This window comes from Gadus chalcogrammus, chromosome 4 (genome assembly GCF_026213295.1).
Source record: "Gadus chalcogrammus isolate NIFS_2021 chromosome 4, NIFS_Gcha_1.0, whole genome shotgun sequence".
Taxonomy (NCBI): Eukaryota; Metazoa; Chordata; class Actinopteri; order Gadiformes; family Gadidae; genus Gadus; species Gadus chalcogrammus.
In genome coordinates this window covers 33,385,984-33,407,418 of record NC_079415.1, presented here as the reverse complement: position 1 = coordinate 33,407,418, position 21,435 = coordinate 33,385,984, and the positions used below count along the sequence as shown (strand labels likewise).

General features: G+C 42.1%; 1 protein-coding gene across 1 annotated transcript in view; it reads right to left on the bottom strand.

Moving 5' to 3' along the window:
- Positions 1–16,779, bottom strand: part of LOC130381355 (uncharacterized) — a 202,832-nt gene extending 186,053 nt beyond the window's left edge. Inside the window, 9 exon segments of the mRNA XM_056588899.1 lie at positions 1,974–2,090; positions 3,324–3,440; positions 5,623–5,739; positions 7,874–7,990; positions 10,126–10,242; positions 11,751–11,867; positions 13,418–13,534; positions 13,621–13,725; positions 15,885–16,779. Coding sequence (XP_056444874.1) covers positions 1,974–2,090; positions 3,324–3,440; positions 5,623–5,739; positions 7,874–7,990; positions 10,126–10,242; positions 11,751–11,867; positions 13,418–13,534; positions 13,621–13,703 — 902 coding nt within the window. The 5' untranslated portion in view covers positions 13,704–13,725; positions 15,885–16,779.
- Between the last annotated feature and the right edge of the window lie 4,656 nt (positions 16,780–21,435).

The window sequence follows — 21,435 nt, the reverse complement described above, 5'->3', positions numbered from 1 at the left end:
TTAAATTTAAAAAGCATTTTATTTGAACAACACGTATATAACAATGAACTTAATGTACCATTTAATAACAAATAATTTGGAACCCTGAACAGATTTGAACAGAATGAATACTATTAAAGTACAGCAAAATGAATGAATAAATAACCAAAGATTGCAGTTGGAGGTTGCTTGCAGGTAGGCAAAAACCCTCAACTAGTTTTGTGATCTAGGCTTATGCATTTGGAAACATTAATGTCAAATAAATAACAGTAATTCTAATAGTTTGTTAGCACTAACCTGCGTTGTCGCTAGAAACAACGGTGCCAGTCAAAGTGACCTGCATAGGTTTAGTTTTCCGTCAAATATCCTATTATCGCTATGTAGCTTAAATAATGACGTAATCAGGCCGTATAGAATGCAACATGTTTAATAGCCTAACTTTCAAATAGATGGGAAAAAACATGAGCGTCTGATTCGCAATAACGAGGCATAGTGTTACGAGTAGCGTATGTGTGTGCGCGAGAATGGCAGAGCGCGTTTGTGTGTGTGTGAGTGACGTCAGCGAGTGAATGGACGAGCGAGGAGAGCGAGCGGTACCGTGTGTGTGTGTGTGTGTCTAGTGAAGAAACAAACGAGTCCGGTAGAATAAAGTACCCATCCTGTCAATAATCGGTGGCCGCTTCATTCCGACCTATAATGGCCCGTTCAGACTACACGATTTCAGCCCGATTTTGCCCCGATTCTTTTGTCGCATACAAATTTGCGAATCGTACACCATTTTGACGGGTCGGCGACGAGACGAGGTCTTGTAATGTGACATGCTTGCGATCTGCGATGATTTCGTCTGCGACGTTCGAAAACCCCACGACGAAAAGATTGGCATGTCAGAATTTTTTGGGGAATGGCATGACGTATCCATTGTTGACATGAGGGAACCACGCCCCCAGTTGCGTGAGGGAAGCCCGCGAACAGCTGGAGCTCACGCGCAGTGTTTACCAACTGACTTCACTGCACTACGCTGAGTAGGAGTAACTACTGCAAAAATGAATGCGATCAATAACAAGAAGAATGCTAATAAATAAAATGATAGAAAATGGAGCAATATAATGGAGACAACTTTGGTGGAAATGTGGCAGCAACGGCCCTGCATTTTCAACCCAAGAACGAGTCCACAATCTTTTCTTCTTTTTGTTCCTTTCCGTCTCTGTGCAGAGGACCGCCAGCATAATGCCTAGTGCTAGGTACTCGGGATCCATTGTTGACGCTTTGTTGCTAGGCTACGTTGTTGCTGCGTCTACTTTGTATAGTTCATGTCACGCGCAACGCAACTACTGTGAGGAATTGCCGCATTGAGCAGATATAAAAACTACTGAAACCTTCATGACAAAAATGTAAAAAGCATTTATGTTAGTTCTAAATCTTAGATTTTCAAAATATCTTGCAAACGTGAATGATACAAAGTAGAGAGCATCGCATACCTCTAATCTTGTAGTGTGGCCAGTCTTACGACGAGACAAGGCCCGATTTCCTGGCTCTGAGATCGTATAGTGTGACATGTTAAATCGTGGAGAAATGTCTGAGAATCGTGTAGTCTGAACCGGCCATTAGCAGACCAACTGCCGGTCAAAGCACACAAGACACTAGAGACAGGGATCACACAGGCTATTTTTGCGCGCTTGGACCATTTTGGATAAATGTCGTTCATATCGCATATGAGGACTTTGCAGGCTCTAGAGAAATGCAATCCTCCGTAGCCACGGAGAGCTGTCATCACAGAGACGGCATCTCGTCGCAGACATACGGCATCGATAGGGGGAGCGGTGTGAGCAGACTATTATTTTGACCGATTATTAGCAAATTTCAATCTGACAATTTGACCAGAGTTAGAAAGGGCGTGTCGCGCTTCTGCCTTCTCGCACCGTGAGACAGGTTCGTGGCTTTGAGTGTCGCGATTTCTGTTTCGATCCACGTATCGTTAGAGCCCTAATCCTTACCTTTTCTCAATAGACTGATTTCCATCTTTAAACGTAGCAGGATGATCCATGGAGTGGTCACTCTTCATGGAGACACAGCTGGGTCCAGGGGAGTCTGCTCTCTGCTGTTGGACTCTTCTAGAAGAACAGGAACCAGGATTATGAATGTTTGATAGATGCTGCATTCTTTTTATCATCTCTGATCACTCCTTACTAGGGCTGTAATGATACACCAACTCACAATTGGGTTTGTATCACAATTTTTGGCCCACGGTTCGATAACATCCCACGATTTTTTTAAATTTAAAAAGCATTTTATTTAAACCACACTTGTATAACAATTAACTTAATGTACAATTTAATAACAAATAATTTGGAACACTGAACAGATTTGAACAGAAAAAATACTATTAAAGTAAAGTATAGCAAAATGCATGAATAAATAAACAAAGATTGCAGTTGGAGGATGCTTGCAGGTCGGCAAAAGCCCTCAACTAGTTTTGTGATCTAGGCTTACGCATTTGGAAAAATTTGTGTCAAATAAATAACAGTAAATTTAATAATTTGGTAGCACTAACCCGCGTTCACGCTAGAAAAAACGGTGCCATTCAAAGTGAGCTGCATAGGTTTCGTTTTCCGTCAGATATCCTATTATCGCTATGTAGCTTGAATAATGACGTAATCAGGCCGTATTGAAGGGAACATGTTCAATGGCCTAACTTTCAAATAGATGGGAAAAAACATGAACGTCTGATTCGTAATAACGAGGCATAGTGTTACGAGTAGCGTATGTGTGTGCGCGAGAATAGCAGTGTGCGTGTGTGTGTGTGTGTGAGTGACGTCAGCGATTGAGTGGACAAGCGAGGAGAGCGAGCGGTAGTGTGTGTGTGTGTGTGTGTGTCTAGTGAAGAAACTAACGAGTCCGGTAGAATAAAGTACCCATCCTGTCAATAATCGGTGGCCGCTTCATTCCGACCTATAAGCAGACCAACTGCCGGTCAAAGCACACAAGACACTAGAGACAGGGATCACACAGGCTATTTTTGCGCGCTTGGACCATTTTGGATAAATGTCGTTCATGTCGCATATGAGGACTTCGCAGGCTCTAGAGAAATGCAATCCTCCGTAGCCACGGAGAGCGGTCATCACAGAGACGGCATCTCGTCGCAGACATACGGCATCGATAGGGGGAGCGGTGTGAGCAGACTATTATTTTGACCGATTATTAGCAAATTTCAATCTGACAATTTGACCGGAGAGTTAGAAAGGGCGTGTCGCGCTTCTGCCTTCTCGCACCGTGAGACAGGTTCGTGGCTTTGAGTGTCGCGATTTCTGTTTCGATCCACGTATCGTTAGAGCCCTAATCCTTACCTTTTCTCAATAGACTGATTTCCATCTTTAAACGTAGCAGGGTGATCCATAGAGCGGTCACTCTTCATGGAGACACAGCTGGGTCCAGGGGAGTCTGCTCTCTGCTGTTGGACTCTTCTAGAAGAACAGGAACCAGGATTATGAATGTTTGATGGTTGCTGCATTTTTTTATCATCTCTGATCACTCCTTACTAGGGCTGTAATGATACACCATCTCACAATTGGGTTTGTATCACAATTTTTGTCCCACGGTTCGATACAACCCACGATTTTTTTAAATTTAAAAAGCATTTTATTCAAACCACACTTGTATAACAATTAACTTACTGTACAATTTAATAACAAATAATTTGGAACACTGAACAGATTTGAACAGAAAAAATACTATTAAAGTATAGCAAAATGCATGAATAAATAACCAAAGATTGCTGTTGGAGGATGCTTGCAGGTAGGCAAAAACCCTCAACTAGTTTTGTGATCTAGGCTTACGCATTTGGAAACATTAATGTCAAATAAATAACAGTAGATTTAATAATTTAATTTGAATTATTATTTATTTATTTTTTAAACGGTGCCGGTGAACTGCATAGGTTTAGTTTTCCGTCAAATATCCTATTATCGCTATGTAGCTTAAATAATGACGTAATCATTCCGAATAGAATGCAACATGTTTTATAGCCTTACTTTCAAATAGATGGGAAAAAACATGAACGTCTGATTCGCAATAACGAGGCATAGTGTTACGAGTAGCGTATGTGTGTGCGCGAGAATGGCAGTGTGCGTGTGTGTGTGTGTGAGTGACGTCAGAGAGTGAGTGGACAAGCGAGGAGAGGGAGCAGTAGTGTGTGTGTGTGTGTGTGTGTGTGTGTGTGTGTGTGTGTGTGTGTGTGTGTGTGTGTGTGTGTGTGTGTGTGTGTGTGTCTAGTGAAGAAACAAACGAGTCCGGTAGAATAAAGTACCCATCCTGTCAATAATCGGTGGCCGCTTCATTCCGACCTATAATGGCCCGTTCAGACTACACGATTTCAGCCCGATTTTGCCCCGATTCTTTCGTCGCAGACAAATTTGCGAATCGTACACGATTTTGACGGGTCGGCGACGAGACGAGGTCTTGTAATGTGACATGCTTGCGATCTGCGATGATTTCGTCTGCAACGTTCGAAAACCCCACGACGAAAAGTTTGGCATGTCAGAATTTTTTGGGGAATGGCATGACGTATCCATTGTTGACATGAGGGAACCACGCCCCCAGTTGCGTGAGGGAAGCCCGCGAACAGCTGGAGCTCACGCACAGTGTTTACCAACTGACTTCACTGCACTACGCTGAGTAGGAGTAACTACTGAAAAAATTAATGCGATCAATAACAAGAAGAATGCTAGTAAATAAAATGATAGAAAATGGAGCAATATAATGGAGACAACTTTGGTGGAAATGTGGCAGCAACGCCCCTGCATTTTCAACCCAAGAACGAGTCCACAATCTTTTCTGCTTTTTGTTCCTTTCCGTCTCTGTGCAGAGGACCGCCAGCATAATGCCTAGTGCTAGGTACTCGGGATCCATTGTTGACGCTTTGTTTCTAGGCTACGTTGTTGCTGCGTCTACTTTGTATAGTTCATGTCACGCGCAACGCAACTACTGTGAGGAATTGCCGCATTGAGCAGATATAAAAACTACTGAAACCTTCATGACAAAAATGTAAAAAGCATTTATGTTAGTTCTAAATCTTAGATTTTCAAAATATCTTGCAAACGTGAATGATACAAAGTAGAGAGCATCGCATACCTCGAATCTTGTAGTGTGGCCAGTCTTACGACGAGACAAGGCCCGATTTCCTGGCTCTGAGATCGTATAGTGTGACATGTTAAATCGTGGAGGAATATCTGAGGATCGTGTAGTCTGAACCGGACATTAGCAGACCAACTGCCGGTCAAAGCACACAAGACACTAGAGACAGGGATCACACAGGCTATTTTTGCGCGCTTGGACCACTTTGGATAAATGTCGTTCATATCGCATTTGAGGACTTCGCAGGCTGTGGAGAAATGCAATCCTCCGTAGCCACGGAGAGCGGTCATCATAGAGACGGCATCTCGTCGCAGACATACGGCAGCGATAGGGGGAGCGGTGTGAGCAGACTATTATTTTGACCGATTATTAGCAAATTTCAATCTGACAATTTGACCAGAGTTAGAAAGGGCGTGTCGCGCTTCTGCCTTCTCGCACCGTGAGACAGGTTCGTGGCTTTGAGTGTCGTGATTTCTGTTTCGATCCGCGTATCGTTACAGCCCTAATCCTTACCTTTTCTCAATCGACTGATTTCCATCTTTAAACGTAGCAGGGTGATCCATGGAGTGGTCACTCTTCATGGAGACACAGCTGGGTCCAGGGGAGTCTGCTCTCTGCTGCTGGACTCTTCTAGAAGAACAGGAACCAGGATTATGAATGTTTGATAGATGCTGCATTTTTTTATCATCTCTGATCAATCCTTACTAGGGCTGTAATGATACACCAACTCACGATTGGTTTGTATCACAATTTTTGGCCCACGGTTCGGTAACATCCCACGATTTTTTTAAATTTAAAAAGCATTTTATTTAAACAACACTTATATAACAATGAACTTAATGTACCATTTAATAACAAATAATTTGGAACCCTGAACAGATTTGAACAGAATGAATACTATTAAAGTATAGCAAAATGAATGAATAAATAACCAAAGATTGCAGTTGGAGGATGCTTGCAGGTAGGCAAAAACCCTCAACTAGTATTGTGGTCTAGGCTTACGCATTTGGAAACATTAATGTCAAATAAATAACAGTAATTCTAATAGTTTGTTAGCACTAACCTGCGTTGTCGCTAGAAACAACGGTGCCGGTCAAAGTGACCTGCATAGGTTTAGTTTTTTTCGTCAAATATCCTATCATCGCTATGCAGCTTAAATAATGACGTAATCAGGCCGTATAGAATGCAACATGTTTAATGGCCTAACTTTCAAATAGATGGGAAAAAACATGAACGTCTGATTCGCAATAACGAGGCATAGTGTTACGAGTAGCGTATGCGTGTGCGCGAGAATGGCAGAGCGCGTTTGTGTGTGTGTGAGTGACGTCAGAGAGTGAGTGGACAAGCGAGGAGAGCGAGCGGTAGTGTGTGTGTGTGTGTGTGTGTCTAGTGAAGAAACAAACGAGTCCGGTAGAATAAAGTACCCATCCTGTCAATAATCGGTGGCCGCTTCATTCCGACCTATAATGGCCCGTTCAGACTACACGATTTCAGCCCGATTTTGCCCCGATTCTTTTGTCGCAGACAAATTTGCGAATCGTACACCATTTTGACGGGTCGGCGACGAGACGAGGTCTTGTAATGTGACATGCTTGCGATCTGCGATGATTTCGTCTGCGATGTTCGAAAACCCCACGACGAAAAGATTGGCATGTCAGAATTTTTTGGGGAATGGCATGACGTATCCATTGTTGACATGAGGGAACCACGCCCCCAGTTGCGTGAGGGAAGCTCCCGAACAGCTGGAGCTCACGCGCAGTGTTTACCAACTGACTTCACTGCACTACGCTGAGTAGGAGTAACTACTGCAAAAATGAATGCGATCAATAACAAGAAGAATGCTAATAAATAAAATGATAGAAAATGGAGCAATATAATGGAGACAACTTTGGTGGAAATGTGGCAGCAACGGCCCTGCATTTTCAACCCAAGAACGAGTCCACAATCTTTTCTTCTTTTTGTTCCTTTCCGTCTCTGTGCAGAGGACCGCCAGCATAATGCCTAGTGCTAGGTACTCGGGATCCATTGTTGACGCTTTGTTGCTAGGCTACGTTGTTGCTGCGTCTACTTTGTATAGTTCATGTCACGCGCAACGCAACTACTGTGAGGAATTGCCGCATTGAGCAGATATAAAAACTACTGAAACCTTCATGACAAAAATGTAAAAAGCATTTATGTTAGTTCTAAATCTTAGATTTTCAAAATATCTTGCAAACGTGAATGATACAAAGTAGAGAGCATCGCATACCTCGAATCTTGTAGTGTGGCCAGTCTTACGACGAGACAAGGCCAGATTTCCTGGCTCTGAGATCGTATAGTGTGACATGTTAAATCGTGGAGAAATGTCTGAGAATCGTGTAGTCTGAACCGGCCATTAGCAGACCAACTGCCGGTCAAAGCACACAAAACACTAGAGACAGGGATCACACAGGCTATTTTTGCGCTCTTGGACCACTTTGGATAAATGTCGTTCATGTCGCATCTGAGGACTTCGCAGGCTGTAGAGAAATGCAATCCTCCGTAGCCACGGAGAGCTGTCATCACAGAGAGGGAATCTCGTCACAGACTTACGGCATCGATAGGAGGAGCGGTGTGAGCAGACTATTATTTTGACAGATTATTAGCAAATTTCAATCTGACAATTTGACCAGAGTTAGAAAGGGCGTGTCGCGCTTCTGCCTTCTCGCACCGTGAGACAGGTTCGTGGCTTTGAGTGTCGTGATTTCTGTTTCGATCCGCGTATCGTGACAGCCCTAATCCTTACCTTTTCTCAATCGACTGATTTCCATCTTTAAACGTAGCAGGATGATCCATGGAGTGGTCACTCTTCATGGAGACACAGCTGGGTCCAGGGGAGTCTGCTCTCTGCTGTTGGACTCTTCTAGAAGAACAGGAACCAGGATTATGAATGTTTGATAGATGCTGCATTTTTTTTATCATCTCTGATCACTCCTTACTAGGGCTGTAATGATACACCAACTCACGATTTGGTTTGTATCACAATTTTTGGCCCACGGTTCGATACATCCCACGATTTTTTTTAATTTAAAAAGCATTTTATTTCAACAACACTCATATAACAATTAACTTAATGTACCATTTAATAACAAATAATTCGGAACACTGAACAGATTTGAACAGAAAGAATACTATTAAAGTATAGCAAAATGAATGAATAAATAACCAAAGATTGCAGTTGGAGGTTGCTTGCAGGTAGGCAAAAACCCTCAACTAGTATTGTGGTCTAGGCTTACGCATTTGGAAACATTGATGTCAAATAAATAACAGTAATTCTAATAGTTTGTTAGCACTAACCTGCGTTGTCGCTAGAAACAACGGTGCCGGTCAAAGTGACCTGCATAGGTTTAGTTTTTTTCGTCAAATATCCTATCATCGCTATGCAGCTTAAATAATGACGTAATCAGGCCGTATAGAATGCAACATGTTTAATGGCCTAACTTTCAAATAGATGGGAAAAAACATGAACGTCTGATTCGCAATAACGAGGCATAGTGTTACGAGTAGAGTATGTGTGTGCGCGAGAATGGCAGTGCGCGTTTGTGTGTGTGTGAGTGACGTCAGAGAGTGAATGGACGAGCGAGGAGAGCGAGCGGTAGTGTGTGTGTGTGTGTGTGTGTCTAGTGAAGAAACAAACGAGTCCGGTAGAATAAAGTACCCATCCTGTCAATAATCGGTGGCCGCTTCATTCCGACCTATAATGGCCCGTTCAGACTACACGATTTCAGCCCGATTTTGCCCCGATTCTTTTGTCGCAGACAAATTTGCGAATCGTACACCATTTTGACGGGTCGGCGACGAGACGAGGTCTTGTAATGTGACATGCTTGCGATCTGCGATGATTTCGTCTGCGATGTTCGAAAACCCCACGACGAAAAGATTGGCATGTCAGAATTTTTTGGGGAATGGCATGACGTATCCATTGTTGACATGAGGGAACCACGCCCCCAGTTGCGTGAGGGAAGCTCCCGAACAGCTGGAGCTCACGCGCAGTGTTTACCAACTGACTTCACTGCACTACGCTGAGTAGGAGTAACTACTGCAAAAATGAATGCGATCAATAACAAGAAGAATGCTAATAAATAAAATGATAGAAAATGGAGCAATATAATGGAGACAACTTTGGTGGAAATGTGGCAGCAACGGCCCTGCATTTTCAACCCAAGAACGAGTCCACAATCTTTTCTTCTTTTTGTTCCTTTCCGTCTCTGTGCAGAGGACCGCCAGCATAATGCCTAGTGCTAGGTACTCGGGATCCATTGTTGACGCTTTGTTGCTAGGCTACGTTGTTGCTGCGTCTACTTTGTATAGTTCATGTCACGCGCAACGCAACTACTGTGAGGAATTGCCGCATTGAGCAGATATAAAAACTACTGAAACCTTCATGACAAAAATGTAAAAAGCATTTATGTTAGTTCTAAATCTTAGATTTTCAAAATATCTTGCAAACGTGAATGATACAAAGTAGAGAGCATCGCATACCTCGAATCTTGTAGTGTGGCCAGTCTTACGACGAGACAAGGCCAGATTTCCTGGCTCTGAGATCGTATAGTGTGACATGTTAAATCGTGGAGAAATGTCTGAGAATCGTGTAGTCTGAACCGGCCATTAGCAGACCAACTGCCGGTCAAAGCACACAAAACACTAGAGACAGGGATCACACAGGCTATTTTTGCGCTCTTGGACCACTTTGGATAAATGTCGTTCATGTCGCATCTGAGGACTTCGCAGGCTGTAGAGAAATGCAATCCTCCGTAGCCACGGAGAGCTGTCATCACAGAGAGGGAATCTCGTCACAGACTTACGGCATCGATAGGAGGAGCGGTGTGAGCAGACTATTATTTTGACAGATTATTAGCAAATTTCAATCTGACAATTTGACCAGAGTTAGAAAGGGCGTGTCGCGCTTCTGCCTTCTCGCACCGTGAGACAGGTTCGTGGCTTTGAGTGTCGTGATTTCTGTTTCGATCCGCGTATCGTCACAGCCCTAATCCTTACCTTTTCTCAATAGACTGATTTCCATCTTTAAACGTAGCAGGATGATCCATGGAGCGGTCACTCTTCATGGAGACACAGCTGGGTCCAGGGGAGTCTGCTCTCTGCTGTTGGACTCTTCTAGAAGAACAGGAACCAGGATTATGAATGTTTGATAGATGCTGCATTTTTTTTATCATCTCTGATCACTCCTTATTAGGGCTGTAATGATACACCAACTCACGATTTGGTTTGTATCACAATTTTTGGCCCACGGTTCGATACATCCCACGATTTTTTTTAATTTAAAAAGCATTTTATTTCAACAACACTCATATAACAATTAACTTAATGTACCATTTAATAACAAATAATTCGGAACACTGAACAGATTTGAACAGAAAGAATACTATTAAAGTATAGCAAAATGAATAAATAAATAACCAAAGATTGCTGTTGGAGGATGCTTACAGGTAGGCAAAAACCCTCAACTAGTTTTGTGGTCAAGGCTTACGCATTTGGAAACATTAATGTCAAATAAATAATAGTAATTCTAATAGTTTGGTAGCACTAACCTGTGTTGTCGCTAGAAACAACGGTGCCAGTCAAAGCGACCTGCATAGGTTTAGTTTTCCGTCAAATATCCTATTATCGCTATGTAGCTTAAATAATGACGTAATCAGGCCGTATAGAATGCAACATGTTTAATGGCCTAACTTTCAAATAGATGGGAAAAAACATGAACGTCTGATTCGCAATAACGAGGCATAGTGTTACGAGTAGCGTATGTGTGTGCGCGAGAATGGCAGAGCGCGTTTGTGTGTGTGTGAGTGACGTCAGCGAGTGAGTGGACAAGCGAGGAGAGCGAGCGGTAGCGTGTGTGTGTCTATTGAAGAAACGAACGAGTCCGGTAGAATAAAGTACCCATCCTGTCAATAATTGGTGGCCGCTTCATTCCGACCTGTAAGCTGACCAATTGCCGGTCAAAGAACACAAAACACTAGAGACAGGGATCACACAGGCTATTTTTGCGCGCTTGGACCTCCTCCTCATCATCCTCATCGTCATCCGCTTATCCGGGGTCGGGTCGCGGGGGGAGCAGCTCAAGCAGGGGGCCCCAGACTTCCCTTTCCCGGGCCACATTGACCAGCTCTGACGGGGGGATCCCGAGGCGTTCCCAGGCCAGTGTTGAGATATAATCTCTCCACCTAGTCCTGGGTCTTCCCCGAGGTCTCCTCCCCACTGGACGTGCCTGAAACACCTCCCAAGGAAGGCGCCCAGTGGGCATCCTTACCAGATGCCCGAACATCCCACGATATGTTTGCCGCTTGGACCACTCTGGATAAATGTCGTTCATATTGCATATGAGGACTTCGCAGGCTGTGGAGAAATGCAATCATCCGTAGCAACGGAGAGCTGTCATCACAGAGAGGGCAACTCGTCGCAGACTTACGGCATCGATAAGAGGGGGCGGTGTCAGCAGACTATTATTTAGACAGATTATTAGCAAATTTCAATCTGACAATTTGACCGGAGAGTTAGAAAGGGCGTGTCGCGCTTCTGCCTTCTCGCACCGCGAGACAGGTTCGTGGCTTTGAGTGTCGTGATTTCTGTTTCGATCCACGTATCGTTACAGCCCTAATCCTTACCTTTTCTCAATCGACTGATTTCCATCTTTAAACGTAGCAGGGTGATCTATGGAGTGGTCACTCTTCATGGAGACACAGCTGGGTCCAGGGGAGTCTGCTCTCTGCTGCTGGACTCTTCTAGAAGAACAGGAACCAGGATTATGAATGTTTGATAGATGATGCATTTTTTTTATCATCTCTGATCACTCCTTACTAGGGCTGTAATGATACACCAACTCACGATTGGGTTTGTATCACAATTTTTGGCCCACGGTTCGGTAACATCCCACGATTTTTTTAAATTTAAAAAGCATTTTATTTAAACAACACTTATATAACAATTAACTTAATGTACCATTTAATAAAAAAAAAATTGGAACACTGAACAGAAAAAATACAATTAAAGTTGCAGTTTGAGGATGCTTGTAGGTAGGTGTCGTGGAAATATCAATCATAACTATAAATATACAATCACATACAAATTATATTAACCTTGTTTATATAATTATTACATTAGAAGAAACTGTATACATTCTCCCTGTAACTTAAAACAAATCCCTTCCTCTCTTAAACTGAGAGAGGTTAAGTTAATTCGTATTCAAGTTCCCACTGGAGCCAGTAAGTCTGGTTTTGTGACCAGGCCAATCGACTGACTTCTTTGTTGTGTAAACTATTTACAGCCACCATGTCTTGCAAACCTGCAGACATGTCCAATAACCACCCATTGTATTGCAAATTGACTTGGCCTTAGGTCACTCCCACTCCCTACCCACAATGGAAACGTTCCCTATAAGAATGTTGTTCACCTATTGTTTCATCGAATGTGTTCTTGGTAAACTTTGCTGCCAGTACTTTTCCCATGATCATGCCTTAAGATTAAATCAAATATTTCGCTGTCCGACGTGTCCGTGAGAGAACTTTCTCTTCATCAGTAGGCAAAAACCCTCAACTAGTTTTGTGGTCTAGGCTTACGCATTTGGAAATATTAACAAATAAAATAAATAATAGTCAAATAAATAATAGTAATTCTAATAGTTTGGTAGCACTAACCCGCGTTCACGCTAGAAAAAACAGTGCCGGTCAAAGTGACCTGCATAGGTTTCGTTTTCCGTCAAATATCCTATTATCGCTATGTAGCTTAAATAATGACGTAATCAGGCCGTATAGAATGCAACATGTTTAATAGCCTAACTTTCAAATAGATGGGAAAAAACATGAACGTCTGATTCGCAATAACGAGGCATAGTGTTACGAGTAGCGTGTGTGTGTGCGCGAGAATAGCAGTATGCGTGTGTGTGTGTGTGAGTGACGTCAGAGAGTGAGTGGACAAGCGAGGAGAGCGAGTGGTAGTGTGTGTGTGTCTAGTGAAGAAACAAACGAGTCTGGTAGAATAAAGTACCCATCCTGTGAATAATCGGTGGCCGCTTCATTCCGACCTATAATGGCCCATTCAGACTACACGATTTCAGCCCGATTTTGCCCCGATTCTTTCGTCGCAGACAAATTTGCGAAGTGGTGTGAGCAGACTATTATTTTGAACGATTATTAGCAAATTTCAATCTGACAATTTGACCAGAGTTAGAAAGGGCGTGTCGCGCTTCTGCCTTCTCGCACCGTGAGACAGGTTCGTGGCTTGAGTGTCGCGATTTCTGTTTCGATCCGCGTATCGTTACAGCCCTACTCCTTACCTTTTCTCAATCGACTGATTTCCATCTTTAAACGTAGCAGGGTGATCCATGGAGCGGTCACTCTTCATGGAGACACAGCTGGGTCCAGTGGAGTCTGCTCTCTGCTGCTGCTCTGGGCTTCAATACAACACACACGCAGCTTTTACTTAGACTAATAAAGGTCTCATGATTCATCACTGCAGTTAGAGATCTTCCTCTTATACCTCTGGTCTTTACTCTGGCGGCCATGTTCCCCAGACAGAGTGGATTTAGGGGTAGGACCCCCTTTTTCTCCCTCTTCATTCATTGTCAACTGGAGACCTAGAAACCTGTGGATCATATTTGAGCACTGAAGTTGAAATCACAATCATGTAACGAATAATAACTAATTTAATATCCTCCGCCAAATATATTATTTACACGTCATCTCTCTCTCTGACGCTCTCTCTGGGCTGGTGATGTACCGGTAAAAGGCTGAGCATACAAACTACAGATTAGAAGGTATGTGGGAATACTAACCCCCAGGCAACATATGAAAAAATATAATATATTTTTTTTTTCATTCAGTGACGTGGCGTTATGCAATAAGAGGTAAATTGAATCACTTGAAAGAAGCATTTCAGTTAGTGGGGTGAATTTGTGGAATCATTCAAACAGACGACCAGAATAAAAGTAGAAAACACATCAGCTCAAAATGTTATGGATTAGGTATTCACAGAGTAACTGTGGATACCTAATGTTATTAGTGTCGATATCTCATTCCATAACGTCAGTGTCAATAACACAAATTACTCGTAAGCGTAATGCACAACTTCGAATATAGGGGGCACAAAATCACAAAAACGGCATCTGCTACCAAACCAGTCTATCTGCCTTTGTGTGTGTGTGTGTGTGTGTGTGTGTGTGTGTGTGTGTGTGTGTGTGTGTGTGTGTGTGTGTGTGTGTGTGTGTGTGTGTGTGTGTGTGTGTGTGTGTGTGTGTGTGTGTGTGTGTGTGTGTGTGTGTGTGTCGTTTGAAAAGGGCGGGTGCTGGTTGCTGAATACCTCTCGAGATTGCTTGCAGTCCAGGTGTTATTTATTTCTCCTTTTTGTGAACGGTCCACATTAATCAACATGAAATCAAACATGGGGGTTTACACATAGGGATGGAGTGTGTTTACACTCCATCTATAAAATATATAGATATAATATATATTTAATAGTTTATATTCTGTGTTAACCAGCACAGTCCTAGACCATTTATGTTGATATTAGATATTGTACAAAACGTTTAACTTTAGAAGACTGGTCGGAGCGTATACGTTTTTAATTTCCTTCTACTCCTAGTCAGATATATCATTATGGAAATTTAATTGTTGTTGTTGTTGTTTTTTTACATGTTTGAAACAAAACGAATCCAAAAAGGTAAAGACTAGAACAGGACATTGAATTGATGAATTTGAAAAGTGCTTTTAGTTCCCATTATACTGGGCCTACTATGGCCCCGATTTTACTCGGGGCCTTTTGGAATCTGTTTTTGGCTTGATAACCTCACATATTTAAGATAGACTACTGGGGGGGCAGTTGATTTCAACATCAAGATAAGTTTATCATGTGAATTGGGATGCAAGCGGCCTGAAATATTCCCGTTGGCCAAGTCCGACCTCAGGGATACTCATTGTTTACGCCAACCTGATTAAAATCAATAAGACAAGAACGCTGTTGTAGACTGTTCCATCTTCGACATTTTCACGCTAGAAACGCTAGAGGTCAGCAATACTCGCCGTCGCGCAATGACGTCGGTACGGACAAGTGAAGGCGTCGAATTCATTTTAAACAGTGCTGTATTTCCCTATGCTCGAAACGAATCACATTTTCATCTCCCCTTGACCCGATGACGTTTTCCCACAAAGGTTAAGGAAAGGAGGCATATAGGGTAGGAGATTTGCCTTTCCGAATTGGGCTTCATGACAACAGGGCTTCCAGCTTGAAGGTGTGACTGGAATTTATGATGACGCACTTCTCTTTGCTCGACGATACAACAAACTGACAACAACAAACTCAAACTCAACAAAATGTGATTGATTCGTTTGAGAGACATTTAATAAATGCGAGTGGTTGCAGACAGAGGGAGCACAAACAACGATATTTCGTGCGCATATCGCGTACGTCTTCGCTTCCTTGTTCTGTGTCTCTGTTGACACCACTTTCAGGAGTCGCGCGGTGTCTCTGGGGCTCGTCACTGTGAGTTGCAATACACTAATAACGTATATATAACTTAATATCGTCCCCAAAGTCATGTATGTATGGTGTGTGTGTGTGTGTGTGTGTGTGTGTGTGTGTGTGTGTGTGTGTGTGTGTGTGTGTGTGTGTGTGTGTGTGTGTGTGTGTGTGTGTGTGTGTTGACCGTTGAGGAAACCACGGCAGCAGTAAGCCGAGGGCATTTGAGGACACATTTGTTTTATCAAGTAAAAAATCATCACCTTATTTCTTCTATTCGTTGCACTCACCTTATAATGCTTTGGGGCTTGTTGGATTACATCGTTTATATGGTGTTGTTCTTTGTCTCCAGAAAGAGTCCCTCCACGTCATGTTAATATGGCGCAGTTTTAAGTTTCTTTTCCTTGTTGGATCGGATTGCATTTCAACTGCCGTCTAAAGACCGCCCCATAGGCTAAACCACAAACAGCCACAAAAACGAATAACCATATACTTTTGCAACGGCAAATACGCGAATACACACCTAAATGCACCTGTATTATAAAGGTGCATCTCAATAAATGTTTGGTGGTGCGTCTGTATTATTGTAAATTCCCCTATAACCAAGTTATATTGATTCAACATAAGGTCACATATCTGTTGCGTATATTGTGCATATATGTTATCATACGATGATGTTCACGATATCTAGTAATTCTGATTAAAAAAAACTTCCAAATTGGAGCTGGTAGAAAACGGGACTTGTGTGATTAGTTAAAAAAAAAAATCTGCTTTGCCTTGAATTTTAAGTATTGGTATATGTATATATTTGACATCGAATATTGCTCGATTTATTTAACTTTAGGCCAAAGTCATGACGCGATCCGTAAATGGACTTCCCAGAGGTGGGTGCGTGAGGGCAGAATGTCTTATGTAGACGGGCTCTGGTGAGGGTCGATCGATGGTCGAGGAAACATTGAATATAAAAGGTTTCATTAAAAACAGAGCAATCAATCAGAAGAGAAGAGACTTTTTGCTCTTTACGAGATGTAACTTTTTATTCCGACGCTGAAGTTAGCCCACCATTACTTGGTATTATGTCTGATATTCATATACATTTTGTATTTAACGTTTTATACCATATTCTCTTTATTGATCACCTGCTTGGGCAATGTAAATTGTTTATTTGTCATGCCAATAAAGCTTTTATGAATTACTGAGACAGAGACAGACAGAGAGACAGAGAGAGACAGAGACAGAGACAGAGACAGAGACAGAGACAGAGACAGAGAGAGAGAGAGAGAGAGAGAGAGAGAGAGAGAGAGAGAGAGAGAGAGAGAGGCAGAGAGGCAGACAGAGACTCACTCACATTCACCGCGCCCTCCCCTATGATCACGGGTCTCTGAGCTCACTTGATATGATGTTAATCTGCCCCACGTGCAACGAGCAAGTGGAATCTAAACATAAAAGACGCGGAATCGGCGAATGTGGGGCTGCATTTGAATGTGGGGCCAACTCCAGCGTCGTCTTTTTATTGTGGGTGATGAGACATGTACAGACTCATATCGATCTTACAGTTAGGGACGTTTTTAAAAAAAATCGTTATTCAAATTGCTGCTTATCAGTGTGGAAAAAAAAAACAGACAGGAACCCAAATAGCCTCTGACTCAGACGCAGCAATACCACGTGTGTGTAATAAACCACGCTGACGAGCAGCCAAAGTTAAGCAAAGAATCATCCTCTTTTATCTTAACTTTAACTTCTCCCATAGGGAAATAATGGGGCCATTGCCAAAACGGTCTGCCTGTCTGCCTCTAGATGGTTAAAAGTCAGAAATTTGCTGGCTTCACCCGCATGTAAATTAATTTCCTCTGCCATATTTAGACCACGTGATATTCAAGCTAAATTGAGTTAACTTAACCACATATTTGTAGTGCAGACAGTGGTCCTATATAGCTTCGTCTTCAACACAGAGTGATCAACAGTGACACAACACCATGTACAGTGCTATTGGTCTGAGATAAGTCCGACCCTGTAGGCGTGGCTTCGTTACCATTCCGCCCAGGCCAAGACAGGCTGAAGTTTTTACTAGACTTTGAGCGGGCTTTGGCTCGTTAACCTTGCATCTCTGGATAAACCATATGATTAACTTTTAGCACTCTGAGTCATAGCTAGCCCGGCACCACGATACCACAGAGGATTAAAATGATGTTTCATCACCTCCTTCAGCCGGTGCAACCCCTTATGATCTCATTCTTTGTTACACTGGTATACCAAGTAGCCTACATGCATTTGAACAATAGTAGGCACTTTTAAACTGAAACAAATCAGTTAAATAAAAATAAGAAGTAAAAAGAGATTCATTTTGGAAACTGTATTAGAACATTAACACGATACTAAAGCTAATGAGAGTAAACATTGAGCTTGGATCCTCAGGGCTGACGACAGATCAAAAGGAAGGAGACTTTGAACAACCCAGTAATGAAGTTCAAACTGGTTTCAACTGTGCAACTATAGAGTGTTACTTCAAGGCTAAAATACACAATTATTGTATGTTCTCTCTCACTCACTCACGCTCTCGCTCCAAAGGCTCTTCAACCATTCCAAACATCCACCCACCCAGATAGATGGATAGACACATATAGATCACACACCGACAGAAACACAACGAATCAAGCCAAGAATATAATATAGACGAGAATATACTATGCTGACACACAGACACAGACTACAGACACTAACTAACAAACACATAGTGGAGCTAAATAGTGGACAAGCCCAAACCATGCTCCACTGAAACACTGTCTGGACCAGTGAGCTCTACTGTCAACTGTTTACAGCAGTAATATGGTGACACCAAATAGGAAATTAAGCAAGCTGTACCTTAGCTTCTCCATGTGGAAATCGTGTGCTGTCCTGTGTAGTTTGTCTGCTTCAACAGGAACACAACCATAACTGTATAAAGTGATAAGAAAAGACAGAGCAAAGGTTTTGTATTACATATAAAGCTATATATGCAAACACCAGGACTCTCAACGCAACTTATCAAAATACATAAATATATTGTATATTATTTCTCACTCACTCAAAAGGCTCTTCAACTATTATTTGCACGCACACACACACACACACACACACACACACACACACACACACACACACACACACACACACACACACACACACACACACACACACACACACACACACACACACACACACACACACACTAAAAGAGAGCAAAGGTCTGGTAGAGTTAAAAATGAGATGTCAATCTTTGTGAGAATAACTATTTCAACGGATATTACGAACAACATATGAGCATAAAAGTCATACCCTGCATATGCAAAAAATAAAAACCCTGCAGTCATTAAACCATCGCACTTTTGCATTCTTCCTCATTACACCATAATGATTAACAAATACAATTTCCGAACACAGAACAATTCAACTAAGCAATAGTTTCATTACTTGAGCAAACCTTGGAAAATATTAGATAAACATAATGTATCATACATTCATAAAAATAAATAAACACTGTCTTACCAAAGAGTTTCAGAGGGCCTCCCATGTCCAACACGTGTCAAAATTTGGTTTAATGTTTTGAGTGAATAAGGTCCACATTACAACTAAACTGACCTTCCAACAGCACAGACACATACAGTGCAATACAGTCCATAATATGGTTAAAACTCAACCTTCCAGTACAATTGTAAACAATATTTGAATCCCAATAGTGTTCCACTGGAACACACTGGGAATACTGTCCCGCTTCTGGACCAGAGGATGTTCCATATAAAAATGCCCTCAACACGGTAAAACGTATTGATGTTTATGACCCATATTTCTTTATTTAAACAGGTTCTCTTATCCAGGTCAACGTCTCCTTTAAAGCAGAAATATGGTAACACCAAACTTGGACTGGATACAGATTCCTTTAGAATATATTAAAATCATATTGACAATATCGAAAGGAAATATGAAATTAAGCAAGCTGTAGGTCCACCCAGTGGCGTGGGAGGGTAGTGGCGGGTGCTCGAACTCATTTTAAACAGTGCGTAATTGTAGGCTATGCCTATTTACCCATGTTCGAAAGGAGGCACCTTTTCATCTTTCCTGGACCCGATGACGATTTCCACAAAGGTTAAGGAAAGCAGGCATAAAGGTTAGGAGATTTGACAATCCGTAGAGGCCCCTAGTCAGTAGGCTATATCAATGGTTGGAAAGGAAATAGCCCCCAACCTACGGACCCTTATTTAAATGTTCATGTCAGCAAAAATGTAGGCTACGATTCACTTAGTTACTGAGCTTCTGAAGATAGATCCACCTTACCTGAGTCCGTATTGAGTATTTCTTTCGCAATATTTATTTTTCCTATCGTCGTTTATCTGTTGTTCAGGTCAACTCGACCCAAAAAATCAAGAGCTTTGCGCAGTTTCAGGTCAAGCTAAAATCCCTTTCTTCGAAAAGTGAGATTAAGTTGAGACAGCAGTTAGCGTAGTCTACTGCATCTATAAACATCTATGTAATGGACACGAGATAGTTTCTTGAGTTTCCATAAACCACATCCCAGAATTGTTTCAGTTTCATTATGAATCTCATCATCCGCAGATTAGTTTTTATAGGCCTACGTGTTGAAACTTTCATTTCACGCACGAAAATGTTTGTGTTTGTGTGTGTGTGACTAGAAAAAAATTGACATTATTTTCTAGTTATCACCAAAGCTGAGCATACGATGCTTCAGTGAATCCACCTGGCTGCAGTTCACTGTGTGCTCATTCAAAGTGCTGGATTGCACCGAGGTGGATTCACTGCCCCCATTCGGCTCGACATGCAATAGCAACGAGAGAGTCATAGAACGTGTGCCGTGGATTAACAGCCTCACACAATACTATGTATTCATGTATCAAGACGCGTTCATCGAAAGTTGTGCTGCTAGGATAACCAAAAGAGCTCTAAGCTGCGAGGATTCAGAAAGAAGCTACTTATTAACTTAGCCCGCTATTGCTGCCACTGCCAGCCTGCTGCTGCTGAAAGTGCAACAATTACTACTGGTAAAGTTAAAAATGTAGAGACGATAATCTTTGTGAGAATAATTATTTCAACGTAGGTAATATATGAGCAACATATGAGCATAAAAGTCATACCCGGGATATATACAAAACCCCACCCCAATCATTAAACCATCGCTGCACATTTGCATTCTTCCCCCTTCCACCATAATAATAAACAAAAACAATTTCAGGACACAGAACAATTCAACTAAACAATAATTTCATGTCCAGAGCCAACAATTGAAACTATAAAATGTCAATGCAAAAATAAACAGTCTTCCCAAATAGTTTGAGAGGGCCTGCAATGTCCAACAACCGATTCAAAGTTTGGTGTAATGTTTTGAGAATTAAGCAATAATTTATATTTTCAAGCGAGGTACAACCCCCTGACTGTGGCTCAACTTCCTTTTTTGTCAACTGATCAGAAAGCCTTCCATCCAGGGTTGCCAGATTGGGCCAGATTTCCAGCCCGTGTCCCTTCGTTCCCCTCCAGAGTGGAGCGGTCTTGACACACTGACATACGTCGACACACGTCCCGTCGGTGTAAGGGGTCTAGCAACGAAGTGTGGGACGATTTAAACACGTGGCACACTCCCAAAAAACAGTCTACTTACTTTGCATTTGTTAACTATTCTTAATTTTTTTTTGTACAAAAAAAATGCGGTTTAGTTGCTATAATAGGCTTTTAAACGCTGCGTTCAGCACTATGAAGCACGCTTGCTACACGCATTAAGGATATCATTAATTAACATTTGTCATATAACGTTAGCATTAAACTCAAGATTGCCAGTCACCCTTCCGCAATTTC